The sequence below is a fragment of the Chanos chanos genome, chromosome 10, assembly GCF_902362185.1.
Source record: "Chanos chanos chromosome 10, fChaCha1.1, whole genome shotgun sequence".
In the NCBI taxonomy this organism is placed as follows: Eukaryota; Metazoa; Chordata; class Actinopteri; order Gonorynchiformes; family Chanidae; genus Chanos; species Chanos chanos.
This window is the reverse complement of record NC_044504.1, coordinates 39,269,897-39,293,368: the sequence shown is the minus strand read 5'-3', so window position 1 is coordinate 39,293,368 and position 23,472 is coordinate 39,269,897. Positions and strand designations below refer to the sequence as shown.

At 43.1% G+C, this 23,472-nt stretch overlaps 1 protein-coding gene across 2 annotated transcripts in view; it reads left to right on the top strand.

Annotated features, from left to right (window-relative positions):
- The first annotated feature begins 15,606 nt into the window (after positions 1–15,606).
- The window catches only part of znf385b (zinc finger protein 385B), a 68,804-nt gene continuing 60,938 nt past the window's right edge, over positions 15,607–23,472 (top strand). The window contains exon 1 of one of the 2 annotated variants that reach the window (XM_030786805.1): positions 15,607–15,907. In XM_030786805.1, the coding sequence (XP_030642665.1) occupies positions 15,607–15,907 (301 nt within the window). The remainder of the gene's footprint in view (positions 15,908–23,472) is intronic. The other variant, XM_030786806.1, reaches the window with a different exon arrangement.

The window sequence follows — 23,472 nt, the reverse complement described above, 5'->3', positions numbered from 1 at the left end:
ATACGTGTTATATTTGTGTTGCATGAGTTGAATCGTAATAACTATGTAGCGTATGGGGAGAATGAGGTTAAAAGGCAAAGACTCTTTTGAACTGCATCAGTCTTGGCACGTTTAAGAGGAGGACACTTGACCTCAGGTTTCTCCTCAGGTTTGTCTCAGGGCAGGAGGAGCAGGAGGGACTTCTGCCTGGCCCTTGGCTGAAGCTGCTTTCATGGCTTTGTGAATTGCGTAAATCAACACCGTTCGCGTAGAGTCGAGAGTTGTGTGAAATCTGTGTTTTAAGCCACTCCAGGAGACCTCGATAGCGTCTGGGAGAACTGAGGGTTAGAGAAAGGGCTAAGGCCACTTCGCCAGGATTTACTCATCCTATGTTATTTGAGATTTTCATACCAGTAAGTTGTGAGTATGAGAATGACATTAGGCGAGTACCTCTGCCAAACACATTCGTCTCCAGGGCAGTAAAAAGATTCAGTTAAATGATAAACATTTTCAGACGCCTTGTGTGTTTATCATGCTGTGTCAAGGACTTCCATCGTTCGTAAAATCATGCTCACGAGAAATTGTTAAACGTCATTTACAGTGGAATGTCCACACGGAGTGATGTTTACGGTAAACAGAGTTTATATGATACATTGCAAATTAAATACACTGCTTTGCCTTGTAAATATTACATTCCTTTCACTAGAAGCTATTCCTGGCGCTCTGAAGCCACTCTCTGCCTGCTGTAAAGAACTGCATCTCCACAATGAGGAGAGATTTCACAGGAATTTTTACTTTTCAGTCTTTCATCACCATGTTCTGCCCTCTGTATTTGTGAAATGTAGTTTGGTAATGAGTGGTAATGTATTTTGTGAAATAACAGTGTAGTTTGGTAATGAGTGGTAATGTATTTTGTGAAATAACAGTGTAGTTTGGTGATGAGTGGTAATGTGTTTGTGAAATAACAGTGTAGTTTGGTGATGAGTGATAATGTATTTTGTGAAATAACAGTGTAGTTTGGTGATGAGTGGTAATGTGTTTGTGAAATAACAGTGTAGTTTGGTGATGAGTGGTAATGTGTTTGTGAAATAACAGTGTAGTTTGGTGATGAGTGGTAATGTATTTTGTGAAATAACAGTGTATTTTGGCAATGAGTGGTAATGTGTTTTGTGAAATAACAGTGTAGTTTGGTGATGAGTGGTAATGTGTTTTGTGAAATAACAGTGTAGTTTGGTGATGAGTGGTAATGTATTTTGTGAAATAACAGTGTAGTTTGGTGATGAGTGGTAATGTGTTTTGTGAAATAACAGTGTAGTTTGGTAATGAGTGATAATGTATTTTGTGAAATAACAGTGTAGTTTGGTGATGAGTGGTAATGTATTTTGTGAAATAACAGTGTAGTTTGGTGATGAGTGGTAATGTATTTTGTGAAATAACAGTGTAGTTTGGTTATAAGTGTTAATGTGTTTGTGAAATAACAGTGTAGTTTGGTGATGAGTAATAATGTATTTTGTGAAATAACAGTGTAGTTTGGTGATGAGTGGTAATGTATTTTGTGAAATAACTGTAGTTTGGTGATGAGTGGTAATGTATTTTGTGAAATAACAGTGTAGTTTGGTGATGAGTGGTAATGTATTTTGTGAAATAACAGTGTAGTTTGGTGATGAGTGGTAATGTATTTTGTGAAATAACAGTGTAGTTTGGTAATGAGTAATAATGTATTTTGTGAAATAACAGTGTAGTTTGGTGATGAGTGGTAATGTATTTTGTGAAATAACTGTAGTTTGGTGATGAGTGATAATGTATTTTGTGAAATAACAGTGTAGTTTGGTAATGAGTGGTAATGTATTTTGTGAAATAACAGTGTATTTTGGCAATGAGTGGTAATGTGTTTTGTGAAATAACAGTGTAGTTTGGTGATGAGTGGTAATGTATTTTGTGAAATAACAGTGTAGTTTGGTGATGAGTGGTAATGTATTTTGTGAAATAACAGTGTAGTTTGGTAATGAGTAATAATGTATTTTGTGAAATAACTGTAGTTTGGTGATGAGTGATAATGTATTTTGTGAAATAACAGTGTAGTTTGGTGATGAGTGGTAGTGTATTTTGTGAAATAACAGTGTAGTTTGGTAATGAGTGGTAATGTGTTTGTGAAATAACAGTGTAGTTTCATAATGAGTGGTAATGTATTTTGTGAAATAACAGTGTAGTTTGGTAATGAGTGGTAATGTGTTTGTGAAATAAGAGACTGGTGATGAAGTCTGCAGTGTCTGCTGTGAATCAGGGACATTTCATTGCTGAGTGATAGTGATCTACGAGTCCGTGAAGCAGAAATTCTGCATAAGCCTGCACCTGTTATTTTAATATGACTATATTACACAAGCAGATTTATCGTTCAAACACGTGGTGAAACATTGATATGACAGTTAGGACCAAATTTAAAGCCTTTAAATGCCTACCTGTTTGCGGCATATTCACAGACACTGATATATGTTTGTCATGCCTCGGGACTGATGCCTGCCCCAGGTAGGTTTACAGATGGCCTGTGTAATTAAAATGATATGTAGTTAACAGAAGGATGTATGTTTGTAGATGGCCTGTCATTAAAATGATAAGTAGTTAACATAAGGATGAGACCCACTGATATCATCATACTTGCAAGACCTTGAAGTCACACCAGGAAAAAAAAATCTATCTGGGTCAATATTGCTTTATAGTAATATACACTATTAACAGGGAGAATTTGACTGTCTGTCATTGGCTGCAGACACGCTGCCATCCTGCTGAGAAGTGCATGTGACCCTGCTGTTTTATTTATTTATTTATGTTTCCCTCTGAGGAAGTGTGTACACCACAGCTCCTACAGAACAAGACTGGGGCAAAAATAAATTGCCTCCACACTGCGTGTGTCTCTGTGGAATTTAACGAATGATGACTGTAGCTGAGAAACTAGGATACTGGGAAGGTCAGCTAGTTCCAGTAATTAGCAGAGGGGCTGTAGTGGGAAGGTGGGAATGAGAGGGAGAACAATCCCACTTTTGAGGGGCAATGAATCATCGCTGGAGTACTTTTTCCTGACAGCACTGGGGCTATTTCTGGAAAGGTGAAAACTAAAAGGACCATCATCGCATGCAGAGATCGCTCCAGCAATCTGTGTGAACGTACATGTGCCTGGTGAATATTTGATCTGTGTGAACGTACATGTGCCTGGTGAATATTTGTGAAAGTACATGTTCCTGGTGAATGTGTGTGAAAATCTATGTGCCTGGTGAGTATTTGTGAATATCTAATTTGCTCTGCGTGATGAGGACACGCTCAGATCCCAGGCCCCTGTACTTGTCCTCCCCCCAGCCTCAGCAAACTGCTCTTCTCATCCACGGGCGGAGCAAAGCTCCTCCCACTCGCAGGTCTTTTTTTCTGTCTGTGTGTGTGTGTGTGTGAGAGAGAGAGAGAGGGAGAGAGAGAGAGTGGTCGTGTGCTGAAGGAGTCTATGGCTGACATGACCTGACTAGTGCCAGCAGTGGGAAAAACACACACATTAGAGATTTCAGAAGATGTAGCATTTTACATGTTACATAACATAAATGGAAGTTCCATGTGATTTGTATTTTGTAACGAAGGATGGATCAGATCTTTTGAGAGACTCACTTATTTATGGTATATTTAACAGCGGTCAGGTTCCATAGCAGTGTTGGCGTTAACACATGTAACACGACCAGTCTTTGTAAGTTAACACAGTTTAATGCATCTCAGAGAATGGATGGTATCGTAATTGTGTAACAGTGTTATAGTTTTCACAGTAGCTTTATGTCAGGGCACACTGTGTTGCTACCTCGGGCTGGTTCTTGTCTGATGATCTTCAGTTCTCTCCAATCTTAGAATATTCAGACTGTCCTGACAAAAGATTAAATCTGACTGATTATTGCATTTCCAGAGGCTCGTTTTGGGAAAAAAATGACATAGTTTTGTAATATAGAGAGGCCTCTAGTCTAGTGAACATTGACTCTGTACAAGCTCTTGTTTACTGACATCTGTTATCACTGTGAGTTTAGCCAGGTCAGCATGACACAAAGCTGGGAGCCCAGTTATAGTGTAATTGAGTGGTTTCAAAACTGATTGTCTTCAGCATACTGTGGGAGGGGAAAGCGCTGTTTGTTCACCCCCACCTGCATTTTTGCTGCTGGTTCTGGGGATCGAACCAGCAACCTTTTGGTACCAAGATCGCTTCGCTAACCAAAGGCCACGGCTAAATGCCATAACTAATGATATAGGGCAGTTCATTCTTTTTAAAAAACATCTCGGTAGGCGTTTAGGTCTCCGTAAGACTTAATAAGTCTTTTTTTTCTTGTGGCCGACGGCAGTGCACTTTCACTGACTGGCTGGTGTTAAGGTTAGAGGCACATCTTAACTGGATCAGTGCCGTCACCTGCCGTGGTGACCCTGACTGATAGTCTGTGCATACAGCCCAGACAGGAGCCGTCTGGTCCTCCACTGACTGCTCTAGATTTAAGATAAGATCTCAGGTCTGTACAAACCTGCTATTTGTGATGGGGTTAAGACGCAGTTGCTGGACCTGGCCTGTTGCTGGATGATAAGTGATAAAGATAAAGGAAGAGTGTGTGGTGTTTGGTCTCTTGCTATGAAGGTTTAATCTACACTTACGTGCACGCACACACACACACACACACATGTGTGTGTGTGTGACCTAATACAACTATGGACTTTATTGATATTTGTACCAAAAACAAACTCTGCTGTGTATTTCCATGCTCTGGTAATGAACCACTTCAGAGTATGACACAATTTGGAGACGGTTTATCCACTAAAGATAGAAGTCAAGCCTATACAGCAGATCTTTCTTGGAGATACACAATCAGTGTAGCTTCTTAGTGGAGACATTTGAGTGGTTGTGATACAAACGACTGATTAGGTGGAGCCACTCCAAAAATCAAGAAAGTGCTGAAGCTCTCCTCAAATAGTTGTTAAACTAGAGGAAGAAGCAAGGATCGTACATTTGAACGAAAATGTAGTTAATGTTGCTTTTTTTGCGTTAGCAGAATGAAGTAAAGGTTGTATAATAATTAGTAAAACGTTAGGAAAAATGAAAGACAGCGTGAAAAATGAGATGAGCAAGGGAAACGATTTGGCTCGGTGCCAGGTGGCAAACGTTAGGGCATCTTTAATCCTTTCAGCGGTGACACCGGAGCGAGCGCGAGGTAACTCACACCCGCTGATTCCGATTCCAACGGAGAAATTCGGAGAGGATCAACGTCACCCCGGTACATAGCAACAAACAAAGTTAAAATACCCAAACTTTTAAAACTTCACCGATTTTCTGTAGTTGAGGTCAGTAGCAGCAGATCTGGAATGAGTTTCGCACAGAGTGAATGCTCTACCCCGTGTGGAGCAGTGGTAGTATTCAATTAGCTTTTGGGCTCAGCCGGCGGACGCCATCACTTGGCGCGTCTTGCCCACGGCCGGGTGCTAGTGTCCGGAGTAACGTTACGAGGATGAGAAGTTCCATTAGCAGAAGTGCGTGGCTCTTTAATTTCTTATGAAGGAGCTTGGGATAAAAGGGAATAGTTGTAATCGAAGACTGGTTCCCTTCTGCTCCTCTCAGCTCTCCTGTTTTACGTAGTTGAGATTGGGTTTTCTGCGGAAGAGCCAGTTCCCTGTTGTGTGTCGACTGTTTTTTGTTTTTTTTTTGTTTTGCTGCATCATGAATGACGCTGTCATCAGACCACTTCATCATGTTCCGTCACCTTGTTCTCCACAACGTATTTAAAGCTAGACATCAGTAAAATGAAATTTTGAATGGAGTTTACGTGTAAGTAGCTGTCTGAGGGGACAAAACAGGGTCACGCACTGTGTTCAGAAAGAACTATCATTTACGCACATGGCGCTTCTCTCTCTCGTCCTGTGCTCGCTACACACATATGGAACGCGGTGTTTGAAGATAATCTGTCCATTGAGGACGCTAGATTAGAAGAGTAATCTGATTGCATGGAGGTACAAATTATAGCACAAAGGGCTGTGCAAGTAGGTTAACAGCCGGGCTTTGTGAATGCCATCTCAGAGATGATTGGTTCAGAATAGCTTACTAACTCAGAGAGAAAGATGAGGTTAAATCCAAATCCTCTGGCGAACAGCTGCACGGACAAACATGTTCTTTTCCATACACTGTTATGATATCGAAAATAATTCCCTCCCCCGGAATATTTTCTCTCGCGGTGTGGTGTAATCGTAAATCACTTCTGACCTGTAATCCGTTTGTTCTTTTGTACCCAAACATGAATAATATAACGTTATGTCACTTCTTATTATTTGCCCCAATTCACATTGGAGTAATTTTAAAGAGGATTTTTCAAATGTCTCATCCAGTTACACAGGATCCTGTTTTATTTTCGAGCATTTTTAAATGGTTTGGAAATGCTCTTGTTTGTTTACCGCTTATATTCAAGGTAATGTCAAATCAGGTTAGTGCAGGTTCACACTCTGTCCCTGTAATCTGCTGAGGCTCTGTGAGAACTCTCTCTTTTAAATCCTGTTCTATTCCACTCCCTCTGCCCCTGTCAGCCCGCCTGGCCACTTCCTCAGTACCACAGACTGCCACTTGGGTATTGCTACACACCGAGAAAGCCAGAATTATTGATCCCTATCATAAATAACAAATCATACACACCATGGTTTTGGAGAGGAGTTCAATCCTGGGCCCAGGGATCTTGTTTGGATGGTTATGTATCTCGTGATATCCTGGAGTATTTACCTATTTGTTTATTTGTTTGTGTTTGTGTTCTCTCTCCTCTTTACATCTGCATGATGTATTCATGACCGGAGAGATGTGAAGAAACATATTAAATTGGACAGAAATGGATTAACAGCAGTCTGACTGGTGATGTGTTTAATAACTTCCCCTCTCTCTCTGCTCACACTGGCACTTAGTGGATTCTGGCCAGTTTCATTAAGAAATCTCGTAAAGGTCAGTGCAACCTTAACATGTTGCACCACAACACGCTCGCGCTGTCTCGTCTGTTCCTGACTGCAGTCCCCAGATTCCCTACACACGCTGTTACAGTCTGATATGTGATCTGTTACAGTCTGAGATGTGATCTGATCAGTCTGAGACGTGATCTGTTACAGTCTGATATGTGATCTGTTGCAGTCTGAGATGTGATCTGTTACAGTCTGAGATGTGATCTGTTGCCCTCTGAGACGTGATCTGTTACAGTCTGATATGTGATCTGTTACAGTCTGATATGTGATCTGTTACAGTCTGAGACGTGATCTGTTACAGTCTGAGATGTGATCTGTTGCCCTCTGAGACGTGATCTGTTACAGTCTGAGATGTGATCTGTTACAGTCTGATATGTGATCTGTTACAGTCTGATATGTGATCTGTTACAGTCTGAAATGTGATCTGTTACAGTCTGAGACGTGATCTGTTACAGTCTGAGAAGTGATCTTTTACTGTCTGAGATGTGATCTGTTACAGTCTGAGATGGGATCTGTTACCGTCTGAGATGTGATCTGTGATCTGGAAGCCTAGCGTGAAAGTAAATTTATAAAAAGCAAGCAGATGCGTTCTGTCCAACATTATTTTCTCCCCACGGAAATCACCCAAACTTTCGCTACGTAGTGTTCCATTCCCAAACCTGTTGAAATGCGAGCTGGTTCTCAAAAGGCACCAAGGCAGCACTGGCTCTGCACGGGCACGGGCATGGGCACGGGCACCCGCACTAGTGGAAAAGAGCTATCTGAGTCCACTTCCACCCCCCCGCCAGCGTGAGGAATCTGCCTCATGTCAGACGTGCTGCGTGGGCTTAGCTGTGACGTCTGCTCTGGCCGATCTCGCGTCCTCACGCACAGAGACCGTCTCTCTAACGCTTTCCAGGCCTTTTACTGTCACAAATTCCCAGTGGGGAGAAATCATGCTGGAAAATGGGGGAGGTTTTCCACACACTGACTGGCATAAGGGAGCTCCTTTGGGCTTGTAGTTATGAGGCTGAGCAGAGTCCTGTTTTGTCTCCCAGCAGAACAGTGTTTCCATAGACCTTATTTATTTTAGTACTTATCTTCGTTAATGTTGGGCCCCTCTGTGTGTGTGTGCCTGTGTTGTTAATAAAGTGACCCCTGAACTCTGCTGATGTGTAAACAAGTATAGACCACTAATGTTTGTTTACTTCTTCACTTCTTTCTCTTTGCTCTGTGTCCCTGTCTCTGTTTGTCTCCATACAAGAGTAGGCGTCTCTCTTTGACTGGAGCTTCAGACTGTGCATGCCTGTTCACCTTTCCCAAACACACCTGGCTCAGCCAATCAAAGCTGTGATGAGTGTCTGAGGAGCAGATTGAGCTGTGTGTGAGTGAATCAGAGAGGGCTTCTGTACCCCTGATTGATACTGGTCTGTTTCCCTCTGTTCTCTGTCAGCTTGAGCAGAGCATGGTCTGAGTCTGGCTCCAAAGCACAGCATCCTCACCCTCCCTGACTTTAAATCGCTCACATGTATGGCCGTTTTGGAGCGGTTGTCAAGGTGACTTGCGGTGTGCGAAACGGACCTCACTGCACACGCGTGTGTGTGTGTACAGGGTTGGCCAGCCCTACGGCAGTGCAAGCACACACAAGGTCAGAGCAGTCTCACCGTAATCAGTACTAAAAACAAAAACCCAAACATGCCATTGTTTTTCCCCCCTGTAGTTCACCTCATTATGGCCACACTGGCTTTTACAAGTCTGTCATTACTGTGCATATGTTGCATGTTATTGCTAGACTGATATAATATGGCAAGTCCCTGTGAGTAACTGGCCTGAACTGGACTGAATGTATAACAGTCCTCATATTTCACTTTCATCTGATTCTGAATTCAGCGTGTGCAACTCTCATTTTTACAGTTTTTGAGCATGTCAGCTCCAGCTTTAAGGCTACAGTGTACATATTCTATGAAAACTCCTTAGTGGCACTTTTTAAATGTGTGGATATAGTCCAGCAAGCTGAACAGGACCAGCATTAGAGCAGAAATTTACAGTGTTAGTAAAGTTTAGTGAGCTGAGGCAGTTCTCAAGTTGATGAAAATGGATCTCCTGTCTCTCTAAATGCCTTAAAGTAAACAACTTATCTGATCTGCTGTTTTTTCTGGTTGTGAATGTTTTAGTTTTAAAGGATTGACAAGTAAACTTCTAACATTCTCACTTTCATAATCGAAATCCCTCTGTGCGTGGGTGTGTTTTCTGCTTTTCCGTCCGTAGACATTCTAGGCAGGTGTGTCACACTGTTCCAGAAAAATCACTCAAAAAAATGTTGTTTTAGTGCAGGGTTGTTTTTTTTTTCAGCACAAAATTATTTGATGGTCCCAGACGACTTCCAGGCCGTCTGCTCTCGGGATTATGAATCATGACTCAGAATTCCTCAAGTTATACACAATTCCCAGAACACCTGAGGCCAGCGGGAAAATGTAACACACACAGAGATTGACATATTCAGTCAGAAAAGTGAATAAACAGAACAGGATGATTGGGTTACAGTGAGAGAAGAGGTAGAAATAGTTATGCTGGGTGTTGTTCTGTAGGCTGTGGGATGAGGTGGACTCAGATTTGATGCCTGTCTCTCTCACAGTGCTTATTGAAATGTACATCTCACAGCTGCTGTGGGCCAGTACATGCTAGTACAGGCTAGTACCAGTCCTCTGAGATACTCTTCCAATCTTTCCCTCTCTCTCTTTCTCTCTTTCTCACTCTCTCTCCCTCTCTGTCACCCACTCTCTCTCTTCCTCTCACCCTCTTTCTCTCTCTCACTCTGTCTTTCTCTCTTTCTCTTTCTTTGTTGTTATGTGTTAGTGTGTCTGTGTCTGTCCGTCTGTGTGTGTGTGTGTGTGTGTGTGTGTCTGTGTGTGTGTCTGTGTGTGTGTCTGTGTCTGTGTCTGTCCGTCTGTGTGTGCGTGTGTGTGTGAGAGATAATGTGTATGTCTTCAGTGTAGATATGGTGTTTTATCTCTTGGGAGAGGTGTTGCAGTATTGGCTCTCAGATTATCCTCTGTGTTCTGTTTTAGGTTTAATCACTGAGGCTGGACACTTTATTAAAACACTGTGACAACCGTGTATCAGAGCTATTTTAAGTTTGCCTAGGCTTGGCTATGGATTTTTGACAGCGTGTATTTTAAAGTTTTGTTTTCCTGACTTAACAGTTCACATTTGACATTTGAGTGTGTGATGACTAAGCATGTAAATTTACTAAACACTAAAGTGTGTGTTGCAGGTTGGTGTGTTAATGTATGGTTGTGTTCACTGGGCTGAAGTGGCAGTTTCCACTGTGTGATCCCCCTCTCTAAGCAGATGTTTATCTCTGTCTCTCCTGCAGTCGCAGTGTTTATGGATCATCTCCGGCACAGTAAACACCATTTAAGCCTTACCTGCCTGTCCGCGCCTTTTTTGATCAGAGTGAAACATCTGTGAGACAGGTTCACCTGGCGCTGGGCGGGGCAGTGGAGAGTTCTCACAGAGGTGCTGACTGCCGTAATCACGTTAACCAGCCTCTCCTCTCACAGGCCCCGGAGCAGATGCCATGTCTGTGTTTGAGGACCAGCCCTCTCTGCGCCTGCTCGTGTGAGAGACCAGTGGAAAATGTTCAATTCATTGAGTGCCTTCAGTGAGTCCTTTTCTGTTCAGTGCTGTCAGTGGAAAGATGTTAGTGTGTGTTCAGGGCATTCCTAAGACACTGTGGATTCAGTCTCTGCATTCGTGAGAGGGTCTGTTTTTAGCACCGGGCTCAGTAATGGCCCGTTACAGAAAACAGCCACGGTCCAGTTGTCCTGACGTGAGCCCGTCTCTGGTTGCAGGAGGATTTGGTGGTGTGTTCTCAGCTGAGCGGAGGATGTGGAAAAGACTGTGAGAGTGTGAATCTGCCGCGCTGTGTTCGTGATGACGTAAAGAGAGAGACGTCTATCATATGTCATTCAAATCAGCCTTTGTCTGGCTGGTTTCCTCTCTGTGGCTTCAAATACGGACTAAACACACATCTCCCCGGCAGCAGGTCATTAGAGCTATATTAAGTCATGGACCACAGACTTGGTTTTCTGGTTTTAACATGAGAACTGCTCACGGGGGCTTATGTAAAAATACACATTGACCAGTAATTCTGTGTTGTCAAGTCCTGAGGAGTAATGTTTGTTATGATAATCAACAAGGCGTGTGTGTGTGTGTGTGTGTGTGTGTGTGCGTGTGTGTGTGTGTGTGTGTGTACCTCTGTGTGTAGATGTTTATGTCTGTGTGTAGTTGTGTCTCTGTGTGTGGATGTTTATGTCTGTGAGTATTTGTGTCTGTGTGTGGATGTTTATGTCTGTGAGTATTTGTGTCTTTGTGTGTGGATGTTTATGTCCGTGAGTATTTGTGTCTCTGTGCGTAGATGTTTATGTCTGTGAGTATTTGTGTCTCTGTGCGTAGATGTTTATGTCTGTGAGTATTTGTGTCTTTGTGTGTGGATGTTTATGTCTGTGAGTATTTGTGTCTCTGTGTGTTTGCTTTTATGACTGAACAAGACAAACATGTGGGATGTGTTTTAAAACTCTGTGACGCTGAAGAAATAATGAATGTTTTGTCTCTTTCTTATTTTTTATTTTGTGTTTTGAAGTGAGATATTCTTATTGACAGATAGAGCCACGTGAATCTCTCTGTCCTTTCTTCTGAATGTTTCTCTCACATCTGTGTCTGCCCTCTCATTACCTCTGCCCTCTCATGCTGGGGTGTGGAGGGTTTTTTGGGGGGTGAGAGGTGGGGGCATGCTGGGGTGTGGAGGGTTTTTTTTGGGGGGGGGGTGAGAGGTGGGGGTTGACGGGAAAGCAGCGGATTAACGTAGTGCTGTCAGCCGTTGCAGTCTCATCGTTGTTTGAGTGAGAAATGCCTGAATAAACAGGTTGTAAGGAGGTTTGGGCTGTATTCTGTCAGAGAGGGATGTGAAGAGATAAAAACGTCCGCCTGCTGATTCAGGGTGAGCGGGTTCTCCGGGAAGGACATATCCCCTCTCATCTCAGCAGCAGTGGGATCTGATTAAAAGCTGATGTGTATCATATTCTGTTTGTGTGAATGTGTAATCAGGTGATCTGTAATCTGTAGGGGTGACGTGAGTGGTTTGGGGATGTGGGAAAGGCCTGTTTTTGATGTGTTGGGGGAAGAAGAGCAGTAGACACAGTGTTTTCAGAGTCTAGTCAGGACAAGGTGCTGATGTGTGAACAGTGATTGGATGGTTACGAATGTGAGTTTGTATGAGTGAGAACAGTGATTGGATGGTTACGGATGTGAGTTTGTTTGAATGAGAACAGTGATTGGACGGTTACGGATGTGAGTTTGTCTGAATGAGAACAGTGATTGGACAGTTACGGATGTGAGTTTGTCTGAATGAGAAGAGTGATTGGATGGTTACGGATGTGAGTTTGTCTGAATGAGAACAGTGATTGGACGGTTACGGATGTGAGTTTGTCTGAATGAGAAGAGTGATTGGATGGTTACGGATGTGAGTTTGTCTGAATGAGAACAGTGATTGGATTGTTACGGATGTGAGTTTGTCTGAATGAGAACAGTGATTGCATGGTTACGGATGTGAGTTTGTTGGAATGAGAACAATGATTGGATGGTTACGGATGTGAGTTTGTCTTAGTGAGAACAGCGATTGGACGGTTACGGATGTGAGTTTGTTGGAATGAGAGCTGTGAGCTGTTGAAGGTAAACAGGCCTGCACTGATTTCGTAGCTGTTGGTGTTTCATTTGATGTTACACTTTGAATATAAAATTTTGTGTCTGATATGCATTCAATTTTAATCTTAAATATACACTTTGCACATGTGTAGCGTGTTTTATTTTCCTTTTTCTAAAGATGATTGAGATCTGTAATGCACTACATATAGGTCTTGACATTGTACAGTCAGTTAGATGCAGGTCAGTAATAATGTGACCTCAAACCGGGAGCCTCCAAAGCCTGATCCTCAGATCAGGTACTGTTGCCATAGCGACGTGATCGGCACTTTACTCTCTGTCTAAGTGGGCACAGATCCACTTCCATTCAATAGTGTCATGTCTTTATACGTAGCCAAAAGAAACAGAGTTATCACAATGGCCACACAGTGATAAAAGCAGAATCGGAGCTGTCACAGTGGTCTTCGCGTGAGGAAAACAGAGAAGGAAAACCAGGCAAAAGATGTATGACTGCTGACATAGATTTCCTTTGTGCTTGAGGAACAAACTCTGTGGCAGAGACCTGACCTTCACAGTTCCAGCGCTCTCTTCCTCTGGGCTTGGCTTTGTTTGGCGGACTCGCTGAGGATGGGGAAGCAGTAGAGGCGTCTGATGAAAAGGTTCCTTTTTTACACTGATTGGTTTGAAGTTCAGTTGTGGTGGCGTCTGTTCCAGGTGTTTCTGATATAATACACACAATGTCAGATATGCATGAAAAGACTGTTCTCACAGACTGTGGTTTCAGACACTCTGTATGAAACATTCGAGTACGGGCTCAGATGGGCTCTGTTTCTGTCTGTGGAGCGTTCGACTTGCTTGGGCAGGTGTGTGGTTGGCATGTATACTAACCAGAGGAGGTGAAAAAAAAAAGTGTGGAGTGTAATATGATATTGATAGAGATGTGCAGAGAATTTTTTCCTTCATAAATTTTGCTCAATAAAGAAATAAAATGATTTGGAAACATTGCCACTTTTTTTTTATCATGCCTGTGTATGTGTGACCTCCCCTTACCTGAAAAACAGCTCCTGTGAGTGTGTGTGTGTGTGTGTGTGTGTGTCTGTGTGTGTAGGTTTTAGGGAGGGGGGGAGGGGTGTAGCGTAAGGCATAAAGTGATCCTAAGCTAGCGAGGACATATTGGAGAGAAGAGTCCATGTGGTGTTTGGAACATCAGTCTGCATATGCAGGTCAACAGAGAACTGCAATGTGCCTTTCTCCTGCGTCCCCATTTCTCATCACAAACTGGGGCAAAAACTTACTTTAGTGCTACTGCAGGCTGAAAGAAATATATACACAGAGAGAAAGTGATGAAAAGGCAACCGGTTATGGTTTGCTTAGATTTCTTTCCTTGACTGCAAAGGATTGGCAATGACAACAAATGAATGAAAGTAAAAGAGCATGGGGCCTGAGGAAGTCGCTGTGAGTTTATCTGTGAGGATTAGAGTGTGTGCCCCTGATTACTGAGTCTGTATCAGGAGGATTACTGGACAGAGAGAGACACATGGCTACACTGCACTCAAGCTTTACTTTTACACACGCACGCACGCAAACACACACACACACACACACACACACACAGATAACATAGCTGCAGCCAGCCCTCATAAAGGAAGCTGACCCATGTTTTCACAGTTTGACTGTCATTTTGCCATAGATCTAGCCACTCGTGGCCTGAGTGCGGACGTGATGAGGTTCTTGGGAGAGCAGTTTTATTGTGAGGGTCTTATTCACGGAGATGTCATTCCCACTGACTCAGCGCAGTATTATTCTTCTTAGCAAAGCAGAACAGCTGGTGTTCCATTGTCCTTCTGAACTCGGTGCTATTGCAGGTTTTCTATTATTTTTTAGGTCATTTATAATTTTCTAGAACACTGTGCACTCAACAGAGGCACAGACAGTGGCTGCTGACCAAGCGGATGTGCTCAGAGCTGTCTGTGACCTCCAGGAGCGGAGAGAGGTTAGAGTGCTATCATTCCTCATTTTGTTGTATGCATCCTTTCTTATGTGCCTGTGTGTGTGAGTGTGTGCATGTGCCTCTGTGTGTGGGTGTGTGTGCACACGTGCATAAGTGTGTGTTTGTATGTGTGTGTGTTTCTGTGAGTGTGTGTGTGCGTGTGTACGTGTCTGTGCATGTGTGTGCGCGCGCTCATATGTGTGTGTGTGTGTGTGTGTGTATGTGTCTGTGCGTGTGTACGTGTCTGTGCATGTGTGTGTGTGTGCGCTCGTGTGTGTGTATGTGTCTGTGCGTGTGTACGTGTCTGTGCATGTGTGTGTGTGCGCTCGTATGTGTGTGTGTGTGTGTGTGTGTGTGTCTGTGTGTGTGTACGTGTCTGTGCATGTGTGTGTGTGCGCTCGTATGTGTGTGTGTGTGTGTGTGTGTCTGTGTGTGTGTACGTGTCTGTGCATGTGTGTGTGCGCGTGCGCACGCGCGCGTGTGTGTGTGTACGTGTCTGCGCATGTGTGTGTGTGTGCGCGCTCGTGTGTGTGTGTGTGTGTGCCACACTTGTGAATTGCGTAACACCCATGGGCAGACGGCATGTGGGCCAGGCGCTTTCGGAGGGTAACAGATGGGCACAGGAGGGCAGTCAGAGCCTCTCCGCCCTGATGCCACGAGTGAAGGGGCTCAACGCACAGCGAGCACGACATTCAGGGGCGGAGTTCCAAACGGGAGGGGAAGATTTGGGCACCTGCTTGGTCCACACACACACACTCATACACGCAGAGACCACACTCACACACAATTAGCACTCCAGCCCAGTGACTGTAGACTGTAAACATTTCCAGTCTGCGTGAAGCACTCTGTGAGGGAGAGGTTGAATCTGGACAGTGAGTAGACGTTGGTGGATTTGAGGTTGTGAAGCAGGCTGCTCTCTCAGAGCCGCTGGTCTCAGGTTTTGCTCTGTGTTTGGTACAGGTATGAAGACTCCTACAAGTCCCACTCAGCTCCTTGAGAATGGCCAACTGTGTTTTCCGTTCGGAGGCTGTGTGGAGGTGAAGGAGCCCTCCGAGGGGCAGGTCCAGCAGGAGAGGAGGAAACTGCTGTTCTCCCTGTGCGAGGTCTGCAACATCCAGCTCAACTCCGCCGCCCAGGCTCAGCTCCACTACAACGGCAAATCTCACCTGAAGAGAGTCAGACAGCTCAACAACGGAGACACTCCATCAGCCAGCGCAAACACACCCCCCCTGCCAACCCTCACCAACGCCAACAGCAGCACAGGTAAGACCCCCCCCCCCCCCGTCTACCCCAGTCTACTCTGTTACGCACAGTACCAGTGGATGGGGTTATTTCCTGAGCGTGGCGGTCCTCTCTCTGTGAGGGGCAGGGTTGTGAAATAGCAGACCCTGTTCTGTGTGCGCTGTTAACAGGGTTGACACTGATACAGGATGAGTTTAGCCTTTGACTCACAATGTGACCCGTCCTTCCTATAAGGCCCTGCTTTCATTCATTTGTTCGCTCAAAGGGTCTTTTTTTTTAGATGTTTGCAGGAGATGAAATGAGAGGGAATGCTGTGTCTTCTGGAGTTGGAGAAAATGTCCTTGTTTTTCTGTTTTGTCTCTCTTTCCTGGAATGTTTTTAGCTTAATGTTTTGGGAGAACACCAAAAGATCCCAGGATTCTGGTTAACATATTACAGTGAATTGTAGCATGTGCTTTTGATTCAAAACACACCCACTCCCAGGGCCGGCGTGTCAGAGTTGTCCTCTGGTTTGTGTGTGGCGGGCGAGTGAGAGAGAAAGGGAGAGAAAAAAGATTAACCTGTATTAATGGCTCATTCATTTCATGAAAGAGGTCTTTAGTGTCAGGTCCAACACGCCGGCCAGGGCGCTTGCCTTCTTTAAACAAACCTGTGGCTGTTTTGTCCGTTGCTATGGAAACCTTGCGTTTGGTTGATGATGAATGGTGAGGAGACGTGAGTAGCTAGCGAAGGGCAGGCGCTGGCGTAGCACAGGGCTGCCAGCACCACGTCAGGACAGAGTGACTAAACTTTCATTAGACGAAGAGAAAATTCACGGCCAGGGTAGAGACATTAGGCAGGCCCACTCACCTCGCCTCTGTCCTGGGAAAAATTACAGCTCTGTACACAGTTATTTATTTGACTCACTGACAGCAAATATGAAATGGAATTTTTACGCCAATGGCAAGTGTTTTTTTGTTGTTGTTGTTTTAAAAAAATACAGTTTTACTTTTTTACTTACTTCTGGACTGAATGATGTGAACTGTTGACCCATAAAATGTTCATGTATATGTATACGTACATATATTTTACACATCAGAATTATCTGGAGTGGGTGTGTGTGTGTGTGTGTATGATGTGTGTTTGCTGTATTGAGGAGCAGTGTATGATGTGTGTTTTCTGTATTGAGGAGCAGTGTATGATGTGTGTTTGCTGTATTGAGGAGCAGTGTATGATGTGTGTTTGCTGTGTGGAGGAGCAGTGTATGATGTGTGTTTTCTGTATTGAGGAGCAGTGTATGATGTGTGTTTTCTGTATTGAGGAGCAGTGTATGATGTGTGTTTTCTGTACTGAGGAGCAGTGTATGATGTGTGTTTTCTGTATTGAGGAGCAGTGTATGATGTGTGTTTTCTGTTTGAGGAGCAGTGTATGATGTGTGTTTGCTGTACTGAGGAGCAGTGTATGATGTGTGTTTTCTGTTTGAGGAGCAGTGTATGATGTGTGTTTTCTGTATTGAGGAGCAGTGTATGATGTGTGTTTTCTGTATTGAGGAGCAGTGTATGATGTGTGTTTGCTGTATTGAGGAGCAGTGTATGATGTGTGTTTTCTGTATTGAGGAGCAGTGTATGATGTGTGTTTTCTGTACTGAGGAGCAGTGTATGATGTGTGTTTTCTGTATTGAGGAGCAGTGTATGATGTGTGTTTTCTGTATTGAGGAGCAGTGTATGATGTGTGTTTGCTGTACTGAGGAGCAGTGTATGATGTGTGTTTTCTGTATTGAGGAGGAGCAGTGTATGATGTGTGTTTTCTGTATTGAGGAGCAGTGTATGATGTGTGTTTTCTGTTTGAGGAGCAGTGTATGATGTGTGTTTGCTGTATTGAGGAGCAGTGTATGATGTGTGTTTTCTGTTTGAGGAGCAGTGTATGATGTGTGTTTTCTGTATTGAGGAGCAGTGTATGATGTGTGTTTTCTGTATTGAGGAGCAGTGTATGATGTGTGTTTTCTGTGTTGAGGAGCAGTATATGATGTGTGTTTTCTGTATTGAGGAGCAGTGTATGATGTGTGTTTTCTGTATTGAGGAGCAGTGTATAATGTGTGTTTGCTGTATTGAGGAGCAGTGTATGATGTGTGTTTTCTGTATTGAGGAGCAGTGTATGATGTATGTTTTCTGTTTGAGGAGCAGTGTATGATGTGTGTTTGCTGTATTGAGGAGCAGTGTATGATGTATGTTTTCTGTTTGAGGAGCAGTGTATGATGTGTGTTTTCTGTTTGAGGAGCAGTGTATGATGTATGTTTTCTGTGTTGAGGAGCAGTGTATGATGTGTGTTTTCTGTGTTGAGGAGCAGTGTATGATGTGTGTTTTCTGTATTGAGGAGCAGTGTATGATGTGTGTTTTCTGTTTGAGGAGCAGTGTATGATGTGTGTTTTCTGTTTGAGGAGCAGTGTATGATGTGTGTTTTCTGTTTGAGGAGCAGTGTATGGTGTATGTTTTCTGTATTGAGGAGCAGTGTATGATGTGTGTTTTCTGTATTGAGGAGCAGTGTATGATGTGTGTTTTCTGTGTTGAGGAGCAGTGTATGATGTGTGTTTTCTGTATTGAGGAGCAGTGTATGATGTGTGTTTTCTGTGTTGAGGAGCAGTGTATGATGTGTGTTTTCTGTGTTGAGGAGCAGTGTATGATGTATGTTTTCTGTATTGAGGAGCAGTGTATGATATGTGTTTTCTGTTTGAGGAGCAGTGTATGATGTATGTTTTCTGTGTTGAGGAGCAGTGTATGATGTGTGTTTTCTGTATTGAGGAGCAGTGTATGATGTGTGTTTTCTGTGTTGAGGAGCAGTGTATGATGTGTGTTTTCTGTATTGAGGAGCAGTGTATGATGTGTGTTTTCTGTTTGAGGAGCAGTGTATGATGTATGTTTTCTGTGTTGAGGAGCAGTGTATGATGTGTGTTTTCTGTATTGAGGAGCAGTGTATGATGTGTGTTTGCTGTATTGAGGAGCAGTGTATGATGTGTGTTTGCTGTGTTGAGGAGCAGTGTATGATGTGTGTTTGCTGTATTGAGGAGCAGTGTATGATGTGTGTTTTCTGTGTTGAGGAGCAGTGTATGATGTATGTTTTCTGTGTTGAGGAGCAGTGTATGATGTGTGTTTTCTGTATTGAGGAGCAGTGTATGATGTGTGTTTTCTGTGTTGAGGAGCAGTGTATGATGTGTGTTTTCTGTATTGAGGAGGAGCAGTGTATGATGTGTGTTTTCTGTTTGAGGAGCAGTGTATGATATGTGTTTTCTGTTTGAGGAGCAGTGTATGATGTGTGTTTTCTGTATTGAGGAGCAGTGTATGATGTGTGTTTGCTGTATTGAGGAGCAGTTGACCTAAGCAGAGCAGCTGCTGTTCCCTGTGGGTGGAGGTGGGTGGAGGTGGGTGGTGGCCCTGGTCCTCACGTGGCTGCGTCCTGCGTTAATGCTTAGCCTCTCCAGCAGCCGCTCCGCTGGTGTACCATACAGCCTCAATAAACAGCAATTAGAGTGAAAAGCGCTTTAGGCTACCAAGGTCAGCTCGGCCGCAAAGGCCTTTCATGCTACAACTACCATTTAATGCACTGAACTCTCAATGTACAGTTACAATGTACAGTCTCTCTGGGACGTGGGTTAGTGTGTCGAGGATAATGTGTTTTGTGTGTGTGTGTGTGTGTGTTTGTACGCATGTGTTCGTGTGTGTGTGTGAGTGTGTGAGTGTGTGTGTGTGTCTATGTGTGTGTGCGTGTGTGCGTGTGTGCTTGTGTGTGTGTGGGCGCGTGCGTGTGTATGTGTGTGTGTGCGTGTGTGTGAGTGTGTGTGTGTGCGTGTGTGTGTGTGCGTGTGTGTGTGTGTATGTGTGTGTGTGAGTGTGCATGTGTGCGTGCGTGCGTGTGTGTGTGTGTGCATGTGTGCGTGCGTGCGTGTGTATGTGTGTGTGTGTGTCCATGTCTCTTGGGAGGAGAATATTTTTCAGGCTTGTCAGTATGGGATTGAGGCTTAGCAGGTGGGAGATAATTGAATCCACTAGTGATGATGAATGAGACCTGTGAGCGCTGACGGCCACTCTGCGTCTTACAGGCAGAAGCATTCTGTGATATGTAAGATCTTAATGTGTTGAGGACACTATTCCACACTTTTCTCTCTCTCTTTCATGTGACACAATGACATGTAGTCCTCTAATTTGCAGGATGATAGTCGTAGACTGTTAATCTTTTTTAATCTAGGATTTAGTTTGATTGTAGAGTGGTACCGACACACTTGAGAGAATCGTGGTCAGACCCATTTCAGCGTCTCGTTCCCAGGCACTGTTCTTGTGTCTGTGAGAGTTAATTTTTAAAAAGCTTAACCATGATTGGCTGAAGTCTGAGCAGTGCATATGTAATTACAGCTGGCCGAGAGGCTGTTTGCTTTGGAAAGAGCCTTAGTTTAACATTGGTGTCTCGTTAAATGAAAGCAGATCATGTCCACCCTGATCCCAGATACGCAAACTTCATATACGCTAACCTCATATACACTAACCTCATATACACTAACCTCATATGCACTAACCTCAAATACACTAACCTCATATACACTAACCTCATAAACACTAACCTCATATACACTAACCTCATATACACTAACCTCATATACACTAAGCTCATATACACTAACCTCATATACACTAACCTCATATGCACTAACCTCAAATACACTAACCTCATATACACTAACCTCATATACACTAACCTCAAATACACTAACCTCATATGCACTAACCTCAAATACACTAACCTCATATACACTAACCTCATAAACACTAACCTCATATACACTAACCTCATATACACTAACCTCATAAACACTAACCTCATATACACTAACCTCATATACACTAACCTCATATACACTAACCTCATATGCACTAACCTCAAATACACTAACCTCATATACACTAACCTCATATACACTAACCTCATAAACACTAACCTCATATACACTAACCTCATATACACTAAGCTCAAATACACTAACCTCATATACACTAACCTCATATACACTAACCTCATATACACTAACCTCATATGCACTAACTTCAAATACACTAACCTCATATACACTAACCTCATATACACTAACCTCATATACACTAACCTCATATGCACTAACTTCAAATACACTAACCTCATATACACTAACCTCATATACACTAACCTCATAAACACTAACCTCATATACACTAACCTCATATACACTAACCTCATATACACTAACCTCATAAACACTAACCTCATATACACTAACCTCATATACACTAAGCTCAAATACACTAACCTCATATACACTAAGCTCAAATACACTAACCTCATATACACTAACCTCATATACACTAACCTCATATACACTAAGCTCAAATACACTAACCTCATATACACTAACCTCATAAACACTAACCTCATATACACTAACCTCATATACACTAAGCTCAAATACACTAACCTCATATACACTAAGCTCAAATACACTAACCTCATATACACTAACCTCATATACACTAACCTCATATACACTAACCTCATATGCACTAACTTCAAATACACTAACCTCATATACACTAACCTCATATACACTAACCTCATAAACACTAACCTCATATACACTAACCTCATATACACTAAGCTCAAATACACTAACCTCATATACACTAACCTCATAAACACTAACCTCATATGCACTAACCTCAAATACACTAACCTCATATACACTAACCTCATATACACTAAGCTCAAATACACTAACCTCATATACACTAACCTCATATACACTAACCTCATATACACTAAGCTCAAATACACTAACCTCATATACACTAACCTCATAAACACTAACCTCATATACACTAACCTCATATACACTAAGCTCAAATACACTAACCTCATATACACTAAGCTCAAATACACTAACCTCATATACACTAACCTCATATACACTAACCTCATATACACTAACCTCATATGCACTAACTTCAAATACACTAACCTCATATACACTAACCTCATATACACTAACCTCATAAACACTAACCTCATATACACTAACCTCATATACACTAAGCTCAAATACACTAACCTCATATACACTAACCTCATAAACACTAACCTCATATGCACTAACCTCAAATACACTAACCTCATATACACTAACCTCATATACACTAAGCTCAAATACACTAACCTCATATACACTAACCTCATATACACTAACCTCATATACACTAACCTCATATACACTAAGCTCACATATGCTAACCTCTGTTCGCACTGCAGTGAATCTGAATCCTTCAGAACTACAGTATATCCTTTTCAGGTTTCCAACTGCTGCTTTGCATAATGGTATCAAACTCACATCATCAAAGCCATAGTTCAGTAGAATCAGATGGTTTAGGTTAAAACTGAAGAGAAACGGAACAGGAAGGATAACTGGAATCTTAGAACATGGAGAGCGTAACTACAAACATGACACATGAGTCAGACCTGACAGATAGCATGTCCTGGGCTACTTGCCTTTACCCTGAGACTCAGTGAGGGAGAAATGATATTGTCGTCACGGTGACGGGGAAGGGAAGAGTCACCACTAGATGGCAGTGTTACCATCCTCACCAGGTCGGACGGTGAGCTCTCATAGTGAAGTGATGAGAATGGAACCACTGATGATGGAGTTAATTCAAGGTGAACGCGCTGAATGTTTTAATAACAGTGGAGAAGATCATGACTAATGTCTTTACATATGTTAGAGACAGGGAGCTTGTGTACTCCATTCATATTCTCTGAGTCTGCACAGCCAAGTGTTCCACGGAGCAGAACGCGGACTTGATGTTTAAACGAGGCACATTTCCGTAGTGGGCTTAAAATGAACCCTCCATTAGTCTGGCGATGCTCTGTGGTCTTTATGTGTTATCAGTTTCACTATACCTCCTGAAAACACTATCCTCAGTCAGACGTGAATTGTGCCGCGTTGTGTAATTCATGAATCATGAGGAAGGCTGGAGCTGGTCGTAGGTGTAGTCTGATGCTAATCCTGAGCAGGGGAATACAGTGGAGGTGCCTGGGAAATTAAAGTTTCATGGCGTCGGTTTAAAGATTCATGTGATTAACTGTTGAAGAAGGTTTGTGGTGATGTCTTATACAGTATCCTGACTATAGACACAGTTATTTCACAGACTCAGTATCCTCACACCATCCACCTTCCTCAAAACGCACCGCACCGAGAGCCAAACTCAGAGAATGGATTTGTTTGTTCGCTTATTTTCATTATGACACAGCTCCCGTTTGAGCTACTGATATTATGCAAATGAAAAGATCCAATTTTCCATGTGAGTGCGTAAACACACGGGCGATTTGCTATTCAAACGCCGTCAGACGGTTCCTGCCAACTGGACTATGTGTGGAAAAAACAAGCCGACGGGCATCATACGGGCCAGGAACTGCCGACCGTGCACCCATCCGTGCCCACCTTAACCCTCAGAGAACAGTGTGTGTGTGTGTGTGTGTAAGAGTGTGTGTGTCTCTCGGCAGTATGAGCTGCCAGTCTGAAATAGAACTAGATAGACAGA